Consider the following 19,336-nt stretch of genomic DNA (forward strand, 5'->3'; position numbering starts at 1 on the left):
GGTGACCTCTGAATGGAAAGGAGGTTCAGGCATTTCTTGTCTAGGTCTCTATGCAGCAGCATGGAAACAAGTTCCACCAAGTTTTGGTGTGTGTGTGTGTGTGTGTGTGTGTGTGTGTGTGTGTGTGTGTGTGTGTGTGTGTGCTAAAGTTTTGTTTTGTTTGCCAGTCCTGGGCTTGAACTCAGGGCCTGAGCACTGTCCCTGGCTTCCTTTTGCTCAAGCTAGCACTCTACCACTTGAGCCACAGCACCATTTCTGGCTTTTACTGTGTTTGTAGTGCTGAAGAATTGAACCAAGGCTTGATGCATGCTAGGCAAGCACTCTACCGCTAAGCCACATTCCCAGCCCCCAAGAGTATTATTATTATTTTTTGTCAGTCATGGGGCTTGAACTTTGGGCCTGGGTGCTGTCCCCAAGCTCTTCAGCTCAGGGCTAGCACTCTACCACTTGAGCCACAGCACCACTTCCAATTTTCGGGTGGTTATTTGGGGATAAGAGTCTTACAGTCTTTCCTGCCTGGGCTGGCTTTGAACCACGATCCTCAGATCTCAGCCTCCTGAGTAGCTAGGATGACAGGCGTGAGCTACCAGTGCCCAGCTCCTAAAGTATTTTTATGCCGTGTGTGTGTGTGTGTGTGTGTGCCGCACACGTGTGTGCGCGCTAGTCCTAGGGCTTGAACTCTGGATACTCTCCCTTAATGTTTGTGCTCAAGGCTAGTGCTCTACCACTTAAGCCACACCTCCATTACTGGCTTTTTGGTAGTTAACTGGAGATAAGACTCACATAATTTTCTGCCCAAACTGGATTTGAACCTCAATCCTCAGATCTCAGCCTCCTGAGTAGCTGGGATTACAAGTGTGAGCCAGCGGCATGTGCCAAGTGTTCTTTGGGACACTTGTAATCTGTGAAAAATTTTTGCTTATGTCTAGTCTGAAAGGAGGTAAGGGTGAGGAAAACTCCTGGCAGCAGCCCAGGTAGAGTCTTTCAAATGGGACCACAAAGTGGATATAAAGAAAAAGTTAAGATCTTGCCAAGAAAATCAGTGAGGGAGCCAAGCTTTACCAAGGAGCAGAACGAGCTGCCAACTGCTAGAGAGCCTTCCTTCCTCAGGCCAACAAGATGGTGCTGGAAGATGGGAGTTAAGAGTTAAGCTGGCAATGGGGCTTTCAGAGGACTGTTTGCAAATGGATCTGAGAAAGAACCAAGAGATATCTAAAAGAGGAAGAACTTGGGGTGAATGTGCCTCAATGAGAGAACTAGGCATCCTCAGGGAGTAGCCAAGGTGTGTGTGTGTGTGTGTGTGTGTGTGTGTGTGTGTGTGTGTGAAAAGAGAGAGAGAATAAAAGAAGGAAGGAGGTGGTGGTGGGATTAATCAGCAGGAGCATTTGGGAAAGGATGAGTACTTCCCAGGTACTAAGTGCGGATCACTTTGAGGCTTCGTAGCCAGGTTCCTAAAGCAGCATTACATAGGAGCAGGATAGGGTACTGTGTGCATGGGAAAACTTTTCAATCCAGAAAACACTGACACAGCTATAATGCATCGAGCCTCAGCCCAGCAATCTCCACGTGGCCTTCTCATCTGTTTTTCTACTTTGGTATTTACTATGTTGCTTTCCCCACTGTTCTTGTGGTTTAGGAGAGTACCTTCTGAAATTTCCAATCCCGCTTGGCCGAGTGGAGGTGTCCCCATCACGGCCAATATAGCTAAGCAGAACACAGCGTCCTTAGCAGCTGTCTTAACTGGACAGCTCATTGAAGTGCTCACAGATGAGCATCCCTCCCACCTCCCCAGCAGCCAGCCTTCTACGAGACCCTCAGCCGCAGACTGCCTGTGGGGCCACCAGTTATCATAATGCTCCTTAAATGCACACGCAGAGGAGGGCTGTCTTCTCATAGACATTTTACTAGGCATAGAGATTTGGCGAGGTTCTACATTTAGCTTCTGGGTCATGAGCTACCTGAGGACAGAGACTGCATCTTGTATATGTCCAGCACAATGGCAGTTACTAAATCAGCAATCAGGATCTCTGAGCAGGTAGGCCTTGCCTTATGGGGGTCTGTGGCGTTTGCTCAAGAGACAAGAAAAGCACTTAAAGGGAAATGCTATGATCCAAACTACACAGCCAGGGACAGGAATCTGTTAGAAGGGTCAGGCTGAGCCGACACTGAAGGGAGGAAGGGAGGCTTATAAGGCCACCCTTGATCTACTTTATTTGTTCTGGAAGGAGCCACTTAGGAGACTTTCTCACATGTAAGTAGTTGGAGTTGTTAGTGGAAAACCAGAAGGGAGAGTCCTGGGCTGTGTCAGGTGGAATTTTGGCAGATGAGTAGGGAGAACTTATAAGAAGGAAACTGGGGTCACACTGCCTAAGCTTAAGTCTCTGCTACATTCTTGCTGTGGGTGGACCTTAGCAAGATAAGTTATCCATCTGAGTCTGTTTCCTCATCTGTAAAATGAACTAATAGAACCTATCTCATAGTGTTGTGAGAATTCAGTGAGTGAGGTATGTAAATTGCCTAGAACAGCGCCGCCCCCCCCCCCCCCCAACTATTTTAGGCCTAAATTCCACAGAGTCTCATGTTTGAACTTGTTTGGAATTGTTAAAGCAGAGATACAAGAGATTGAGCTCCAGGGGAAAAGGTTCTTATTGGCCAGATGCCAGTGGCTCATGCCTGTAATCCCAGTTACTCAAGAGGCTGAGATCTGAGGATCATGGTTTGAAGCTAGCCTGGGCAGGAAAGTCTGTGAGACTCTTACCTCCAATTAACCAGCAAAAAGCTGAAAGTGAAGCTGTGGCTCAGGTGGTGGAGTGCCAGCCTTGAGCCAAAAAGCTCAAGGACACTGCCCAGGCCCAGCTCAAGCCCTAGTACCACAGAGAGAGGGGTGGGGGAGATATCCTGGATCCTGACAGCCCCTGATCTCCCTGGTACTCTCTCACAGACAGAGGGGGCAAGCCCCCCATTCACAGCACGAGTGCCCAGCTCTGCATCAGCCTATGACCAGAGAGGACTGGCTCCTGGCCAGGATTACCAGGTCACTGTTCGTGCCCTTCGAGGGACCAGCTGGGGGCCTCCTACTTCTAAGACCATCACAACCAGTGAGAACTGGGACTGTGGAGGCGTGGCCTTGGGTGGAGACCTAGTTTTGATAGGGGCAGCCGGGACTTCACTTAAAGAAGGAAAAAGGGAGAGCTTTCCTGGGGCCGGGCTCCTTGTAAAGCTGATGATTCAAGAACCAGGCTCTCACCTGAGCCTTCCTCTCTCTAACCTGCCTAGTGATCGATGGTCCCCAGGACCTCCGGGTGGTGGCTGTGACACCAACCACACTGGAGCTCAGCTGGCTGCGTCCCCAGGCTGAAGTGGACCGATTTGTGGTGTCCTATGTCAGTGCGGGCAACCAGAGGGTGCGGCTGGAAGTTCCCCCAGAGGCAGATGGGACACTGCTGACTGACTTGATGCCAGGCGTGGAATATGTGGTGACTGTCACTGCAGAGAGGGGCCGGGCAGTCAGCTACCCAGCCTCCGTCAGGGCCAATACAGGTATGACTTTCTAAGGGTCAGGGACGGGACCTGGTGACCAAGGGTTTCCTGGTGTCCACTCCTTCGGAGCCCACGCCTGAGGTTCACAGGTTCCTCAGAACAAGTCTGACAGGGTGTGACCATCCCAAAGCACCTGCTGTCTCTGAAGAGACAGGAGCCTTCAGGCACTTGGAAGGCTACAGTTAGACTATGGAAGAAACTGTTCCAGGGTGGGAAGCAGTAAATAAGCAGATAACTCTCTGATGCAGGGGTGAAAGGCAGCTCCCATTCTCACTTAGGGACAGAACTTTGGGCCCAGGACTGGACTTAGGTAGATGAACCATCAGTGGATCTAACGTTCTGTTAATTTTAGGACTGGTTGCCAGGAATTGAGTCTCACAGCTGCTATTTTTCTACTAACTCTCAAGGTTTCTTAGCAGACACCCGGATCTTTCTTTTTTCCAGTGACAGGGGAGGCCCACATCCTCTTTCCCCGACTCTTATTCTCTCCATCAGACACAGCCCCCTGCCCCCCTGCTGGCTTCTCTTCTTCCTAGGGAACCGACCGTGGTGGGCTTGGAGGGGAGGGCGGGATGGGGGTGGGGGCTGGGGGACCCTGACGCGTGACTCTGGTTCTCTTTCCAGGTGGGGCTGGGGCCCAGGGAGAGGCCTCTGGATGTGGGGGTGGGCGCGGGAGGCGGTGTGCAGGGCGTGGGGGGCGCTGCCACTGACTTGCTCCCCCCTCCCTCCTCTCGCCCTTCCCCTCGGCAGCGCCAGGCCACTACAATTACCCGGAGGTGCGCCCCCCGGCCCTGTCCCCCCAGCCCCGGCCCCGGCCCGCGCGGCCCCCTCGGCCTGTGGGGAACGCAGAGGAGGGGGAGGAGGCGGAGCCACGTCCCGGGTGGAGCCCGCCCCCGTCCCCCCGACGGCCCTGGGGCAACCTGACGGCGGAGCTGGGCCGCTTCCGCGGCTCGGTGCAGGACCTGGAGCGCCACCTGCGGGCTCGCGGCTACCCTCTGCGGGCCAACCAGACCTACGCGGCCGTGGCGCGCCACCTGCACGACTTCCTGCAGCGGCGCCGCGCGGCCGGCCCCAACGGCGCCCCGGCGCCCGCGCCGCGCCCCGGCCCCGACCCGGGCCCCGCGGCGGGCACCCAGAAGCGGGACTCGCCGGGCGCCCTGCCCCGCCACCCCAAGCCCGAGGTGCTGGGCAGCTCCGCCGACGGCGCGCTGCTGCTGTCCCTCGACGGGCTCCGCGGCCACTTCGAGCGCGTGGTGCTGCGCTGGCGGCCCCAGCCGCCCGCCGAGGGTCCGGCCGGGGAGCTGGCCGTGCCCGGCACCGCGCGCACCGTCCGCCTGCCCGACCTCAGCCCGGGCACCACCTACCACGTGGAGGTCCACGGGGTGCGGGCGGGGCAGGCCTCCAAGTCCTACGCCTTCATCACCACCACAGGTAGCGTGGGCCGGGACGGCAGGACCACCCACTCCTGCCCGCGACGGCTGCAGCTTCCTTCCGCTTCTCTGCTCAGCTTGCCACCCCTCCACCCTCCCACCCTTAGGCCCTACCTGGCTCAGGCGCTAGGGGACCCCCCCCCCCCCCACACACACACAAAGCACAGTGTCTCCCAAAGCCACCCTCACCCCAGGGGCCTGTGCATAGTCACAGAAAACCTGGCCTTGGGGTTCCTTGGGGTCTCCCTGGGTTCTCCCCCGGGTTCCCAGGGCTGGGCAGCCGGGTGGAGCACTGTGAATGGGGCGGTGTTGAAACCATCGGCTCAAGTTGTGGTCTGTGGTTGTTTACCGCAGATTTGGGCTTGACCTTGAAGGAACACATTGAAACTGCTTGGGGTGGCCTTGAAGCCATCGGGCAATAAGTGGATGCGGGGTGCAGGGAGGGGGTGCTTGTGAAAGCACCGATGCTTGAGCTGCTTTGTAAAGATCTGGCTCGTTTCCCACTGGTCTCTCCACAGGAACAGTGTCGGGCAGGGGAAGGGGTGCTCTGTGGCTCTGGGACACGGGTGGACCTCTTCTTCTTCCATAGGGCCCAGATGTTACCTGACCGGGACGTCCACCTCCTCCATGCCCTCTCTCTCCTCTCTTCTTTGCCCACTCTCCTTTTGTACCTTCCCTCCTAACACCACTCCCCTCCCCCCCTTTCTTCCAGGCTTCTCACTGCAGCACTAATGGAAGGTGAACCACCACCCAGTGGGAGATTTGGGTGGGGAGGGAGGCAGAGCTCTCAGGGAGATCATGGAAGTCTCAAGGAGGGGATGTTATTTGTCTGATTGCCCGTCCTAGGCAGAGGCCTGTCTGGCACAGAATTTGGTTAACCAGGAAGATTGAACAGACCTTTGGGAGGACATAATTGAATCAGAAGAGCAGAAGGGAGCAGTCAGAGGGGAGATCAGACCTGGGGGGACTGGACATACCTTTCTGGCTCTCATACGCCACTTTCCTGTTTTTCTTGCCCCATCCTGCTCCTTCCCAGGATCCTTACCTTCCCTGGTGGGGCCCACAACGGATGAGCCTCCTCCCGCAGGCCCTTCCACGACGCAGGGGGCCGAGGCCCCGATTTTGTTGCAGAACCTTCAGGAGCTGGGAGAGTTGAGGGTGCTAGGCAAAGATGAGACAGGGCAACTCCGTGTGGCCTGGACTGCCCAGCCCGACGTCTTTGCCCACTTCCAACTGAACCTGCAGGTGCCCGAGGGGCCAGGGGCACATGAAGAGCTGCTGCCAGGAGATGCCCGCCAGGCTTTGGTGCCCCCACCCCCTCCTGGAGCCCCTTACACGCTGTTACTTCATGGGATCCTCCCAGGGGGCAAGCCCTCTGTTCCAATCACCTACCAAGGCATTATGGGTATATCCGGGACTAAGGCATTATGGGTACATCCGGGACTCAACCAAATGTCCTGAGATTTGGGTGGGGGAAGGGCGGGGGCTTTCAGGACTTCAGAGGTGAGATGGAGTTTAAAGGGTCAGTGAAGGGCAGGCCGAATGAGGGGAAAAGGAGAGGGGGAAAAAGATTTGTGAGTTCAGAGGGAAGGCAGATGGAGTCTTAGAACAATGAGCATGGTGGGTAGTCAAGAGGAGGAAGTCTGAGGGTGGGACAAGGATTCGTGGAGCACAGCTATATGCCCTGGCCTTCCACCTCTGTTTTGTTGTTGTTGTTATTAATATTATTTCTTCCCTGTACTTCCACTTCCTGGCTACCTCCACTTCCTGGCTACCTCCACTTCCTGGCTGCTCTTCTGCCCTTCCCTGCCCCATAGGTCTCCTGAAGTGGCCTTGGGAAGGGCCTTGGCTCTGAGGAGACTGGCTCTCAATCCCTCGTGCCTCCTCCCTGGGAGTCTAGCTTATGAGAGAGTAGCCTGTGACCTCCATCAGGCTCTTTCTGGTGGTTGTGGGGTGTTCCACTGCCATCAGGACTTCAGAAATGGATGACATTTGCAGGGCCAGTGGAGGGACAGGGCCTGGGGTGCCTAGCTCTCATACCCCCTTGCTCCTGCCTATGGAACAGGTGTCTGGGACTCACCCCAATTCTTGGACAAGCCCATTGCTGAGAAAGGGTAGAAAAGTAAAGAGCAGTTCAAGTACCCAGAGGAGTGTACAGACTGCTCGGAAGCTGCAGCGAGGAAACTAGAAGCTCTCAGGCAGTACACAGGGAACCTGAAACTCTGCCAAAAGTTCTGGTGTGCAGAGGAACTAAAACTTCAGGGAACAGAGACTAAAGGGGGAATGCTCCTTGCCAGGAGCGGGTCACGAAGGGCAGGCGGAGAGGGATCTGGAGGTGCTCAGAATGGAGCCAGGCAGAGGAAAGGGGAGATGGACAAGGGAATCGTTGAGCCCGTCACACTTTGCTTTTGCCTCCCCCCCACCCCCATTCTCAGACAGAGCTGAGGAGGAGCCTAGGAAGTCCCGGGGCCCACCTCGCCTAGGTGAGCTGACAGTGTCGGACCTGACCTCTGACGCCCTGCGCCTGCACTGGACAGTCCCCGAGGGGGAGTTCGACTCCTTTTTGATCCAGTACAAGGACAAGCGTGGACTCCAGGTGATCCCTGTGGAGGGACCCCAGCGCTCAGCCCCCATCACATCCCTGGAGCCGGGCCGCAAGTACAAGTTTGTCCTGTACGGGCTCGTCGACAAGAAGAGGCATGGCCCCTTGGAGACTGAAGCCAAGATCTGTGAGTGAGAGCAGGGGCACCTCTCCTGGCCCTCTGTACAACTGGAAGGAGACTGGTCCAGTGCTTTGGGGTCCAGGAGGCCGCGGGCTGGGGTGCTGAGCAGAATGGTGAAGGGAAAGCAATGTGGGGCAGGTAGAGGGTAAGGAGGACAGTGCAGGCAGAAGGGGTGGTCTTGGGAGACGTTACCACTTTTCCTTCTAGCTGGAGAACAGGGTGTGGGGGGGAGCTAAAGGATTGTGGGGTTTCTCTGCCTGAGGGCTAGGGGGGCTGAGTCTGCTGGACTGAGGGGCTTGGACTTCCTTTGAAAGCCTTTAGGGGCCTCTGGGAGCTTGCAGGTAGGAGAGTGACATGATTAGATCTTTAATACTAGCGAGGCATCATGGTATTGTGGCTGGGGTGGTGACCGTGGAGCTGGATGTGGGGTGAAGGAGAATGAGGAGACCTGGGTATTCCCCTGGTTTCTGAGTTATTCCTGTCTCACACTAGGTAACACTAGTCTGAGCATGTGCTGCATCAGATGAGTCTTAGAGGCTCCAAGGGCATCTAAGCACACCTGCCAAGCATGCCAATTTCATGAGAATCGAGGCATGGAGAGGGAGGAGTTGCCCGCCAGAGGTGGTAGAAGATTAAGCACTGGGGCTCACACCTGTAAACCTAGCTATATGAGAGGCAGAAGTTGGGAAGAGCATTGTTTAAGGCCAACACTCTGTGTGTGTGTGTGTGTGTGTGTGTGTGCGTGTGTATGCGTGCAAGCGTGTGTGGTCTGTGAAGTCCACAAGACCCTCTCCTATCAGTAAGAGCTGGGTGTGGTGGTGTGTGCCTGGGAAGCCTAAGTAGGAGGATTGTGGTCCAGGCTGGCCCAGGCAAACAGCTTGATTTTATTTTAAAAATAAAAGCCAATGGGCTGGGAATATGACCTAGTGGTAGAGTGCTTGCTTGCCTTGCATACATGAAGCATATATATACCCCAAAAAAGCCGGAAGTGGCGCTGTGGCTCAAGAGGTAGAGTGCTAGCCTTGAGCAAAAAGAAGCCAGGGACAGTGCTCAGGCCCTGAGTCCAAGGCCCAGGACTGGCAAAAATAAATAAATAAATATAGATAGATAGATAGATAGATAGAGAGAGAGAGAGAGAGATAGATAGATAGAAGCCAAAAGGGCTGGAGAGGTGGCTCAAGAGGTAGAGTGCCTGCCTAGGAAGTACAAGACCCTAAGTTTAAACTCTAATACTGCCAAAAGGAAAGAAAAAAAGGGGGACGGGGTGTCGCAGTGACCCCTTAGTGAGTGTGGACTGCGGAGAAAAAGCCTGGAGAAGGCATGAAGGTTGTGAGCTCTGTCCCTTCGCCCTACACGTCTGGGGATCGATAACGAACAAGAGTAGAAGAGGAAGGAGCCCACAGGGTGGCCTGAGGCGACCCCCCCGGGGGGGGGGAGGGGGCACCCAGAAGAAGGCTGGTGTCTCAGATGCCAGGAAGGAGAACACAGCGAGTCAGGTCAGAATCTGGCCAGCAAGTGTCCACAGGACTTAGCAATGGCCAAGTCACACTCTAGAATCTGGGCTAGGCACAGAGAGCAAGGAGGGGAGGTAATGGGAGATGTGCCCAGAATGTGGGTGGAGCTGGGGACAGGAATATGGCGGGGGTGGGGGGGGTGGGGAGGGATGGGCACAGAGTAGGGAGGGGTCCTGAGGAGGAGGGCCTGGAGCACACGGTAGGAGGTCCTCCTACCCTGACCTGAGGACTCTTGGAGGAGAAACTGGCTAGAAGTTAGAGCTGGAAGCAGTGGAGGTTGCACCAGGGAGATTTCTTGGGGGGTGGGAGGGACTAGGGAAAAGTCTAGCTGGGCTCCTGCTTTCTGAGCGTCCCCCTCTCCTTGGTTGTAGATAGAATAATGCCACATACAGTGCTTCTGTGCCATTGAGAAGACACCCCTTTAAGCTTGGGTTTCAGTCACTCTGTGTCCTCCCCCCACCCCTAAGCGGTGAGCGCCGGGGAACCTCACAGTATCCCTATGTGAGATGGGCTCCTTCTCCTGTGACCTCTCTGCTTTCCACTCTGTCTTTATAGTGCCTCAGAGTGAGCCCGGCCCAGGAACCCCACCCCGCCTGGGACAGCTGTGGGTCACAGACCCCACCCCAGACTCTCTGCGCCTCTCCTGGACTGTCCCTGAGGGCCAGTTTGACTCCTTCATGGTCCAGTATAGGGACAAGGATGGACGACCCCAGGTGATACCTGTGGAAGGGCCTGAGCGCTCAGTTGTTGTCTCCCCTCTGGACCCTGACCACAAGTACAGATTCACCCTGTTTGGGATGGCCAACAAGAAGCGCTATGGCCCCCTCACCGCCGAAGGCACTACTGGTGAGTCGCTGCCACCTAAGCCCCCATGCCACTCAATACCTGCCCTCTATACTCTTGCCCTCAGCCAGGAACTAGCGGGGCCTCCCAGCAAGATGGCCAACTCCAGCATCCTGGCCCTGCTCCCAGGCTGAGGGGCAGCCAGCCTTTCCCCCACTGCTGGGCCTCTGTCATCCCGCTCAGCCGTTCTCTGAGGCCCAGAAGGTGTGTCATACTCCGGTTGTGCCAGACTTCCCAGGGCTTCAGGGCTCACACTAAGAGCGTAGTGGACGCCCCCTCCCCGCCCTGGTCCTAATCCTAAACCCTCATCCACGTGGCCAGTTCAGCACCTGGCTGAACTTTTTTTTGTTTTCAGCCCCAGAGAAGATAGAGGAGCCCCCTCGCTCTAACGCCCCTGAGCAGCCCCTCCTGGGAGAACTGACTGTGACCGGTGTGACCCCCGACTCCCTGCGCCTGTCCTGGACTGTGGCCCAGGGCCCCTTTGACTCCTTCACGGTCCAGTACAAGGATGCACAGGGCCAGCCGCAGGCAGTGCCCGTCAGGGGGGATGAGAATGAAGTCACCGTCCCTGGCCTGGAACCCAACCGGAAGTATAAGATGAACCTCTACGGGCTTCGTGGCAGGCGGCGTGTGGGGCCTGTGTCTGTGGTGGCCAAGACTGGTGAGTCAGAGCCCACAGGCTTTCCTCCCCTGCTGGCCCCAGTCCTCTGTGCAAGACCTGGGCTGGGCTCCATCTTTTCGTTCTCAGCTCCACTTCTGCCAAAGCCTCTGCCCTCTTCCTCCCTCACTGCTCTCATGGGCTGTCCAGCTCAACCTCCAGCTCTTCATATCCCTGGTCCTACCTTTCCATTTCCAAGAGCAGGTTCCATTTTTCCCCATTCCAGGCACCCAGCCTCCTCCTTCGGCCCCAGCTGTCCTCCGCAGTGTCCTCCCTTTCAGTCACTATGTCCTCTACCCGCAGTTCCTCCATTCCTCCTGGTTTTCCTCCTGGCCTGGTTCAGACCCTGGGCAGACCTGAGCTTCCTGCAACAGTTCTCCTCCCCCCCCCACGGCATTGCTGTACTCTCTCCCTGCTCTCCAACTCCTCAGTGCCCTCTTCTTGCTCCACACCTCCCTGTCTTGCCATCCTTGTTTGAGTTCTCATTATTACATGCCCCTGCCTCATCCCCTGCCCCCTCCGTAGTTCTCAGGCCAAAGAGGGGGATCACAGAAGGGTTTTCTTTGTGCCACAGTCTCCCTACTCCATGGAGTCCTGCAGAGACTAACTTCAGGAGACAGTTAGGGGGGCCATGGAGGTGTGATTGCAGAGCAGGCCGCCTCGTGGGCCCTCCCCAGTCCCCATTCACCCGAGCCGTTCTCCACCTCCGGCTGGGGCCCTGCTTAGCAAGCCATCCTTTAAGGGCTCCAGGGGAAGAAGGAGCAGGATGTCCTGAGAGCTCAGCAGGAGTGCATGCCTGGATTTTCTCCCAGGGTGAGGCCGCCAGAGCCCCCTAGAAGGGGCTTAAGGTGAGAAGAGGCCTCGCCACTCCCGGTTTTGCTGAGATCAGCAGTGTCAGAGACATGGTGGGGAAGAACCCTCAAAGCTGTTCCATTTTCCCATCTCACCTTCTTCGTCAGCCAAGAGGAGATGCCTCACAGAACAACAGGCTCTTCTGCCAGCAGATAGGACCGGTGGAGCCTGGCTCAGCCCTCTCCCGGCACTAGTGACTGGAAGGCCAATATCAGAGGTCCTGTGAGGCCCCAAGGCTTCCGGGTCAGGAGTCTATCCAGGACATTGTACCAAAGGACAACAGGGGAAAACCAAATCAGTCCTAACACCTGTATGACCCATTCTCCTCTCTCAGCCCCAACACATGTAGATGAAATCTCCAGTTCTACAGAAGTAGCTGAGACTCCCAGCCCTACAGAACCCAGCACAGCGGCTCCGGAACCTGCCCCAAAACCACGCCTGGGGGAGCTGGCAGTGACAGATGCCACCCCCGACTCCCTGGGCCTCTCCTGGACGGTCCCCGAGGGGCAGTTTGACCACTTCCTGGTGCAGTACAGGAACGGGGACGGGCAGCCCAAGGTGGTGAGGGTGCCGGGGCATGAGGACCAGGTCACCATCTCAGGCCTGGAGCCGGACCACAAGTACAAGATGAACCTGTACGGCTTCCACAGTGGCCAGCGCGTGGGGCCCGTGTCTGCCATTGGGGTGACGGGTGAGTGCATGGGGAAGTCCAGGGGTGGAACTTCCTGGGAGAGGTGTCCTCTTGCCCCTTGATGACAGGTGAGCTGGCAATGGTGCTGGGCCTCGGTCAGCACCCAGGCCTGCTTGTGGCTGCCGCCCTCTGGGTCCTCTTGGGCAGGGAGGGGCCACTAGGATGCATGCTGCGCTGTCCTGCGAGCTCATCAGGAGCTTGGGCATGTTTGCCAGAGGTCAGCTGATCAGGCCCACCAGGTGCCAAGGGTGGACTTCTCTGAACGGACCTGTGGATTCCACTAGCCAGGACTTCTCCATGGTAAGAGCAAGGCCTCGGCCTCATCTTCTCTGTCTCCCTCTCTCAGCTACAGAGGAAGAGCCCCCCAGCCCCACAGAAGCCAGCACAGAGGCACCGGAGCCCCCCATGGAGCCGCTCCTGGGGGAGCTGACCGTGACAGGATCCTCTCCCAACTCCCTGGGCCTCTCCTGGACCGTCCCCCAGGGCCACTTTGACTCCTTCGCCGTGCAGTACAAGGACAGTGATGGGCGGCCCCAGGTGCTGCGTGTGGGAGGCCAGGAGAGGGAGGCCACCGTGGAGAACCTGGAGCCTGGGCACCGGTACAAGATGCACCTGTACGGAATCCACCAGGGGCGGCGCGTGGGCCCCGTGTCCGCCATAGGCGTCACAGGTGAGTGAGGGTCGCTGTGGTCAGGCAGGAAGAAGTTGTTCCCTGCCTACCAGCTTCAAGGAAACATGGCGGTGTCTGTGGTGCGCCTGCGCTCTTGCACATGCCGAAGGTCTTGCTGACAAGCGGGTTCAGGGCCAGCAGTATTGGCTGGAGCCTGAGCCTCTGCGTTCCCAACAAGGTCCTGGGAGGCCAGTGCTGCTGGCGCGCGGGTGAGCCTTGTGCAGCCAATTCCCTGCACACAGCCATGCCATCCTCTCTTGGAATTTGTGGCCCCGCGTTTCGCTGTCCCGCCTGACTCCTCGCAGAGGCCCAGTGTCTGCGGAGTTCTGGGTCCGCGAGGGAAGAGGGGAGGTGCTAGATGGGCAGCACTGTAGGGACTGACCTGTGCATTGCACAGATAGTTCCTGGCCTCACAGGAGCACTGTGGGGTTGAGTGTCCATTGTCCCAGCCTGTAATAAGCAGCTGGGTTCATGTGGGGAAGGAGCAGAGAGGCCAAAAAGGCTGCCAGGAAGGGGACAAGGGAGGAGCGGAAGGGAAGTGTGACAGCCAGGGCCGGCATCGTCCTGCTCTTCAGGGATCTGATTCTGTAAATGCTCTTTATGCGCTGAGCTGAGATTGGAGGAGACCTCACCTGTCCCTGTGTGTGTCTGTGTGTGTTTGTTCATCTCCACAAGACCAAGCTGTGACCACCCAAGCGGTGCCCCCCACAACCACTGAGCCTGCCCCGAAGCCGCGCCTGGGGGAGCTGGCAGTGACAGATGCCACCCCTGACTCCCTGAGCCTCTCCTGGACGGTCCCCGAGGGGCAGTTTGACCACTTCCTGGTGCAGTACAGGAATGGGGACGGGCAGCCCCAGGTGGTGAGGGTGCTGGGGCATGAGGACCAGGTCACCATCTCAGGCCTGGAGCCAGACCACAAGTACAAGATGAACCTGTACGGCTTCTACAGTGGACAACGCGTGGGGCCTGTGTCTGCCATTGGGGTGACGGGTGAGTGCATGGTAGCAACCCCAGAATGAGACCTTCCGGAGTGGGAGGTAGACCCTTATGTTCTCTGGTAACAAGGGATCCAGAAATGGCAGAACCAGGATTAATCTACACCCACAGGCCTGCCTGAGTGGAGGCTATACCTTTCATGCCCATTCCCTTGGCTTTACCTCTGGGCACCACGAGCAAAGGGGAGGGTGGCGGGCCTCCGCAGTGTGGATGTCTGTACAGGTCATTCCCAGCTGACCACATGCTTGAGCATGTTGGGTAGATGTCAGCTGATCAGGCCCACCAGGTGCCAAGGGTGGACTTCTCTGAACGGACCTGTGGATTCCACTAGCCAGGACTTCTCCATGGTAAGAGCAAGGCCTTGGCCTCACCTTCTCTGTCCCCCTCTCTCAGCTACAGAGGAAGAGCCCCCCAGCCCCACAGAAGCCAGCACAGAGGCACCGGAGCCCCCCATGGAGCCGCTCCTGGGGGAGCTGACAGTGACAGGATCCTCTCCCGACTCCCTGGGCCTCTCCTGGACCGTCCCCCAGGGCCACTTTGACTCCTTCGCCGTGCAGTACAAGGACAGTGATGGGCGGCCCCAGGTGCTGCGTGTGGGAGGCCAGGAGAGGGAGGCCACCGTGGAGAACCTGGAGCCTGGGCGCAGGTACAAGATGCACCTGTACGGAATCCACCAGGGGCGGCGCGTGGGCCCAGTGTCCACTGTGGGAACAACTGGTGAGTGTGGTCTGGGTCTCACTGCCGAGTCTCACCTTCCCTATTCCCAAGATTCCCACCTTGTGCCTGTGCAGCCATGATTTCTTAATGGCTACTGAAGCCCTAGAAAGAACAGATCACTGGGGCCTGGGGACTGCACTCAGCCTTCTTGCCCCGTGCCAGTTTTAGGTAACAATCTCACAGTGCTACTGTGCGGATGAAATGAGTTAACCGATATAGAAAGGACTGAGAATGAGCCCAGCAGTAAGGACGCCCCCAGTCAGGGCTTGCCGCTGTGATTGCAGTAATTATCCGTACTCTGCAGTCTGCTTTGTCCAGTTTTGTTGGTTCAGCTGCATTGCTGGCCAGAGTGTTCATCAGACATGGCCTGTTTAGCAGTGCAGCTCAAAGCTTTCTTTGATGCTCATCCATAATGACTTTACAATAAAGAGAATCCCTTCACCCCTCCCTCAGGCCTGTGATGGTGACACCTCTGCCACCAAGTCAATAGTCCCGGCCTAGTCATCTCCGCTCCAGAGCCCCCGTGGGAAACGTTGAGTAGGAGGCAGTGCTCTCTCTGGAGTCCTAGCTGCTCACCTGCGCAGCTTGGTCACAAGGAGGGAATGTCTCTTTTTTTCTGATCACTGAAACACAGGCACACCTATTTCAGAAGCAACAGTGTGTGTGTGTGTGTGTGTGTGTGTGTGTGTGTGTGTGTGTGTGTGTGTCCTAGAACAGAGACTTGAGTTCAAAGCTCTGCCCTCTTGTTTCGCTTTCTCGATTATAGCTAGTGCTCTGCTACTTGAGCCATGCCTCTAATTCGGGATTTTGCTAGTTCATTGGAGATAAAGTCTCACAGACATTTCTTCCTGAGCTGGCTTCAAACTTCAGCCCTCAGATCTCAGCATTCTGAGTTATCAAGATTACAGATGTGAGCTACTGGTGCCCAATAAAAGCAACTTTTACTGAAAGAAAAGATGAGAAACTTAAAAGTGGAAACAGATCTCCAAAAACATAGTTTCTGTGTAGTCCACAAAGCTAACTTTATAGTGATTTGATTGGCTTACTTTCTAGAACCTTCTACTCCTGATTTCTTTGCTTTGCTTCATTTAGTACTGAGAAGAGGGAGAAGGGAAAGCTATCCTTAATGGCCTCCTCTCGGGACCAGAGGTGGCATTTTGGAGGCTCACACCAGGCCTGGAGTTCTCTGACATTCCAGGCAGAGAGACATTAGGCTCTGTATGGCTGTGTTCCTGGTTACTGGGTAAGACTAGGCTCTGTCAGGTACTTACCAAAGTGCCACAGTGCAGAGAAATTGAGTCTTAAGAGTCTGACAGGGGCTGGGAATGTGGCTTCGTGGTAGAGTGCTTGCCTAGTATGCACGTTTGATAACTTAGTACCATATAAACAGAAAAAGCTAGAAGTGGCGCTGTGGCTCAAGTGGTAGAATGCTAGCCTTGAGCAAACAAAGCTCAGGGACAGTACCCAAATCCCAAGACTGGCAAATATATGTGTGTGTGTGTGTGTGTGTGTGTGTGTGTGTGTATGTATATATACACATATATACATAAAGTGTCTGACAAACTGAATTCCATTCTCAGCTCTTTATTTCTTAGCTGTGATCTTAAAGAACTTGCCTTCTTTCCTGGAACCTCAGCTTCTCGTCTTTAAGATGGAGCCAACACTACCCACCTGGTGTCATAGGGTGAAAGGTAGTGGTGGAGGGTACCTAGTAGATTTTCAGCTCATTTAACTTTTGTTCATTTCCTCGTGTGGAGAGGTCACCGTCTCTCCGTCTGATGCTAGATATCATGCTGCACGTATTGTACATGCCATGGGCAAAATGGACATGGCCTTTTAAGGAAGGAATGAGCCTTGATGTTCCTTATGAGGGCAGTGAGGCGCTCGAGCCAGCTGAGTGGGAGAGGGCTGTGTCTGCTGTTCTTGCTGCTCCATTGCCACAAGGAATGTGCAGCCAGTTAGCAACAGAGAAGGGACTGTTCCCAGGGCAGCATGAGGATTGTCAGATTCCTCAATAGAGTCTCAGTGTTGCCAGTTAAGCCAAATCACCGGCAATCAGGCTTGGGGCAGGGGCCGGGGGAGGGGTGTGGGTGGGGGCGGACGGACACCATTTCTCTCCGTCCTAGAAAAACACATAGACAGGCCTAAAATACTCAGAAAATAGGGTACAAGAGCTACTGAGGCTAGAAGGAAAGTGAATGAAAGCTAACGCTAGGTCCGGTAACCACAGAGTCGATATTGAGCACGCGTGGTCACTCTGGCCCCTGCCCCTCCTGCTCAGACTCGCTTTGGTCCATCTAAAGCCTAGGCTAGCCCGCTTTAAGCAGGTTTTGCCTGTGTGGTCTAGACTTTCCCTCCCATGGAAGTCAAAGAAACAAGATTTTGGGAGCATCTCACTCACCTCGCCACTCCGTCTTGGGACCACCCTCCAGTTTGAAGGGGTACCTCCCTCCCAAGCTCAGCCTCCTCAGGGGAGGAGGGTGGGCAGTGGGGACCAGCAGGCCTTGCTCAGCCTTCCCAGTCCAGACCTGCAGAGGACTCAGGTTGTTTGGTTGGGGTTTTTGGAGATAGGGCCTCGCTATGTAGTTCAAGTTGGCCTTCAAGTTGAAAGCCTCTTCCCTCAGCTAATTGGGTGCTAGAGGGCAGGCATGCTCCACCATACCTAGTTTCTTCATATAGTTAACAAGCATGTGCTGAAAATCCACCATGTGCCAGATACAAAGTTCCTGCCTGTGGACTTTACATTCCAGCAGAGAGGGGCAGGCAACACGTTGCTCAAGTTAAGTCAGTGGTATTGTAAATGACAGGGTCAAGAGTTATAGAGAAAAGCGCAGTAGGTGAGAAGATGAGGGCCTAGAACTCAGTGTTTGAGGCAAAGCCTGAAGGAGGGGAAATGGCAGCCGCGTGGGTCTCTTGGCAGGAGAGCTTCCCTGGCAGAGGGAGGAGCAAATGCAGAGACTAGCAGCAGGAAGGCACCCCAAATGGGACAGCAGGGATGTGGCATGACTTAGAGTGGAGTGCCAGGAAGACAGGGCGTAGGGGACTCATGAGGGATTCACATGTGGAACTTCTGAGGCCATTGTAAGAGCTTGACTTTGGTTCTGTGTGAGAACGGAGTCACTCGGGGAGAAGCTCTGAGTAATATGGTAATGGGACCCACAAACCAGAATTGGAGAGGGATGAAGGGAGAAGGTGACAGAGAGCCTGAACACACAGTTCATGGCACTTGGAAATGGCCGTGGTGGGTGGTGAATAGGGTCTGGGTTCCAGGGACGTGACTGCAAGACCCCATAGGGCCATGTGACATGAGAAAGAACACAGGGATGACTCCTAGTGTGTGTGTGTGTGTGTGTGTGTGTGTGTGTGTGTGTGTGTGTGTGTCCTGGGGACCAACTTAGGACCTGGGTGCTGTCCTTGAGCTTTACTGCTCAAGGCTAGCATTCTACCACTTGAGCCACAGCTCCATTTCTGGCTTATTTTTTTTGGTCAGTCATGGGGCTTGAACTCTGGGCCTGGGAATGGTCCCTGTTCTCTTCAGCTCAAGGCTAGCACTCTACCGCTTGAGCCACAGTGGCACTTCTGCTTTTCTGGTGGTTAATTGGAAATAAGAATCTCACAGACTTTCTTGCCCTGGCTGGCTTTGAACCACGATCTGCAGATCTCAGCCTCCTGAGTAGGATTATAGGCATGAGCCACCAGCACCTTGCCATTTCTGGCTTTTTGGGGTGGTTAGTTGGAGATATGAGTCGCAGAGACTTTCCAGTCTGGGCTGGCTTTGAACCGCAAGCCTCAGATCTCAGCTTCCTGAGTAGCTAGGATTACAGTTGTGAGCCACCTTGGCTCACCGCCACCTGGCTGCGTAGCTGGAAGGATGGGCTCTTACTTTACGAGGCGAAGGCTCTAAGCAGGGCACAGGGGAAGCTCAGGAGCTCAGTTTGGGACTTGTTTAAGAGATAAAGTAGGAATTCAAGTAGGATGTTGAGGAAACTTGAGTTTTGAGGGTTTCAGAGAGGTCTGATGAGATATGAATCGAGTCGCTGACATGCAGGTGGAATTCCAGCCATTTTTCTAGGGTCCTTTCCCACAAGCACAGCCTAATACCTGCTAGACAGTTGGTGAAAGATTGTTGGCCGGATTAATGTTGATTAATGCAGTTTCACATGAAAACCATCCCATGGGTAAACCTTCAACATACAAATATGCCATGATTTAGTCTACTTTTAGGTATTTATCCAAGAGAAATGAGATCATATGCTCTCACAAACAATTGCATATGAATATTTGTAACAGACTTTTTTTTGGCATTGAACACTGGAAACAACTGTCCATCCATATACTAATGGCTAAGCCAATTATTTAATAGTCATACAATGGAATCTTCCTTATCAATAAAAAGAAATGAATTGCTGATACATACTTAAAAAAAAAACCAGGAAGGGTGAACAAATGCAGTCATTGTATTCAATATACACTATGTTATAAATGAACTGTGCCAGCTGGGAATGTGGCTTAGTGGTAGAGTGCTTGCTTCTCGTGCATGAAGCCCCGGGTTCGATTCCTCAAGTGGCGCTGTGGCTCCAGTGGTAGAGTGCTAGCCTTGAGCAAAAAGAAGCTCAGGGAAAGTGCTCAGGCCGTGAGCCCAAGCCCCAGGACTCACAAAAGAAAAGAAAAGAAAAGAAAAGAAGGGGCTGGGGATTTAGCT

General features: G+C 55.1%; 1 protein-coding gene across 1 annotated transcript in view; it reads left to right on the forward strand.

Annotated features, from left to right (window-relative positions):
• Positions 1-19,336, forward strand: part of Tnxb (tenascin XB) — a 67,520-nt gene that overhangs the window by 13,627 nt on the left and 34,557 nt on the right. The window contains exons 5-14 of the mRNA XM_048348033.1: positions 2,942-3,098; positions 3,277-3,540; positions 4,291-4,971; positions 6,007-6,375; positions 7,406-7,699; positions 9,763-10,053; positions 10,406-10,711; positions 12,598-12,921; positions 13,597-13,911; positions 14,311-14,634. Of these exons, the coding sequence (XP_048203990.1) occupies positions 2,942-3,098; positions 3,277-3,540; positions 4,291-4,971; positions 6,007-6,375; positions 7,406-7,699; positions 9,763-10,053; positions 10,406-10,711; positions 12,598-12,921; positions 13,597-13,911; positions 14,311-14,634 (3,325 nt within the window). The remainder of the gene's footprint in view (positions 1-2,941; positions 3,099-3,276; positions 3,541-4,290; positions 4,972-6,006; positions 6,376-7,405; positions 7,700-9,762; positions 10,054-10,405; positions 10,712-12,597; positions 12,922-13,596; positions 13,912-14,310; positions 14,635-19,336) is intronic.

Source organism: Perognathus longimembris, chromosome 6, assembly GCF_023159225.1.
Source record: "Perognathus longimembris pacificus isolate PPM17 chromosome 6, ASM2315922v1, whole genome shotgun sequence".
In the NCBI taxonomy this organism is placed as follows: domain Eukaryota; kingdom Metazoa; phylum Chordata; class Mammalia; order Rodentia; family Heteromyidae; genus Perognathus; species Perognathus longimembris.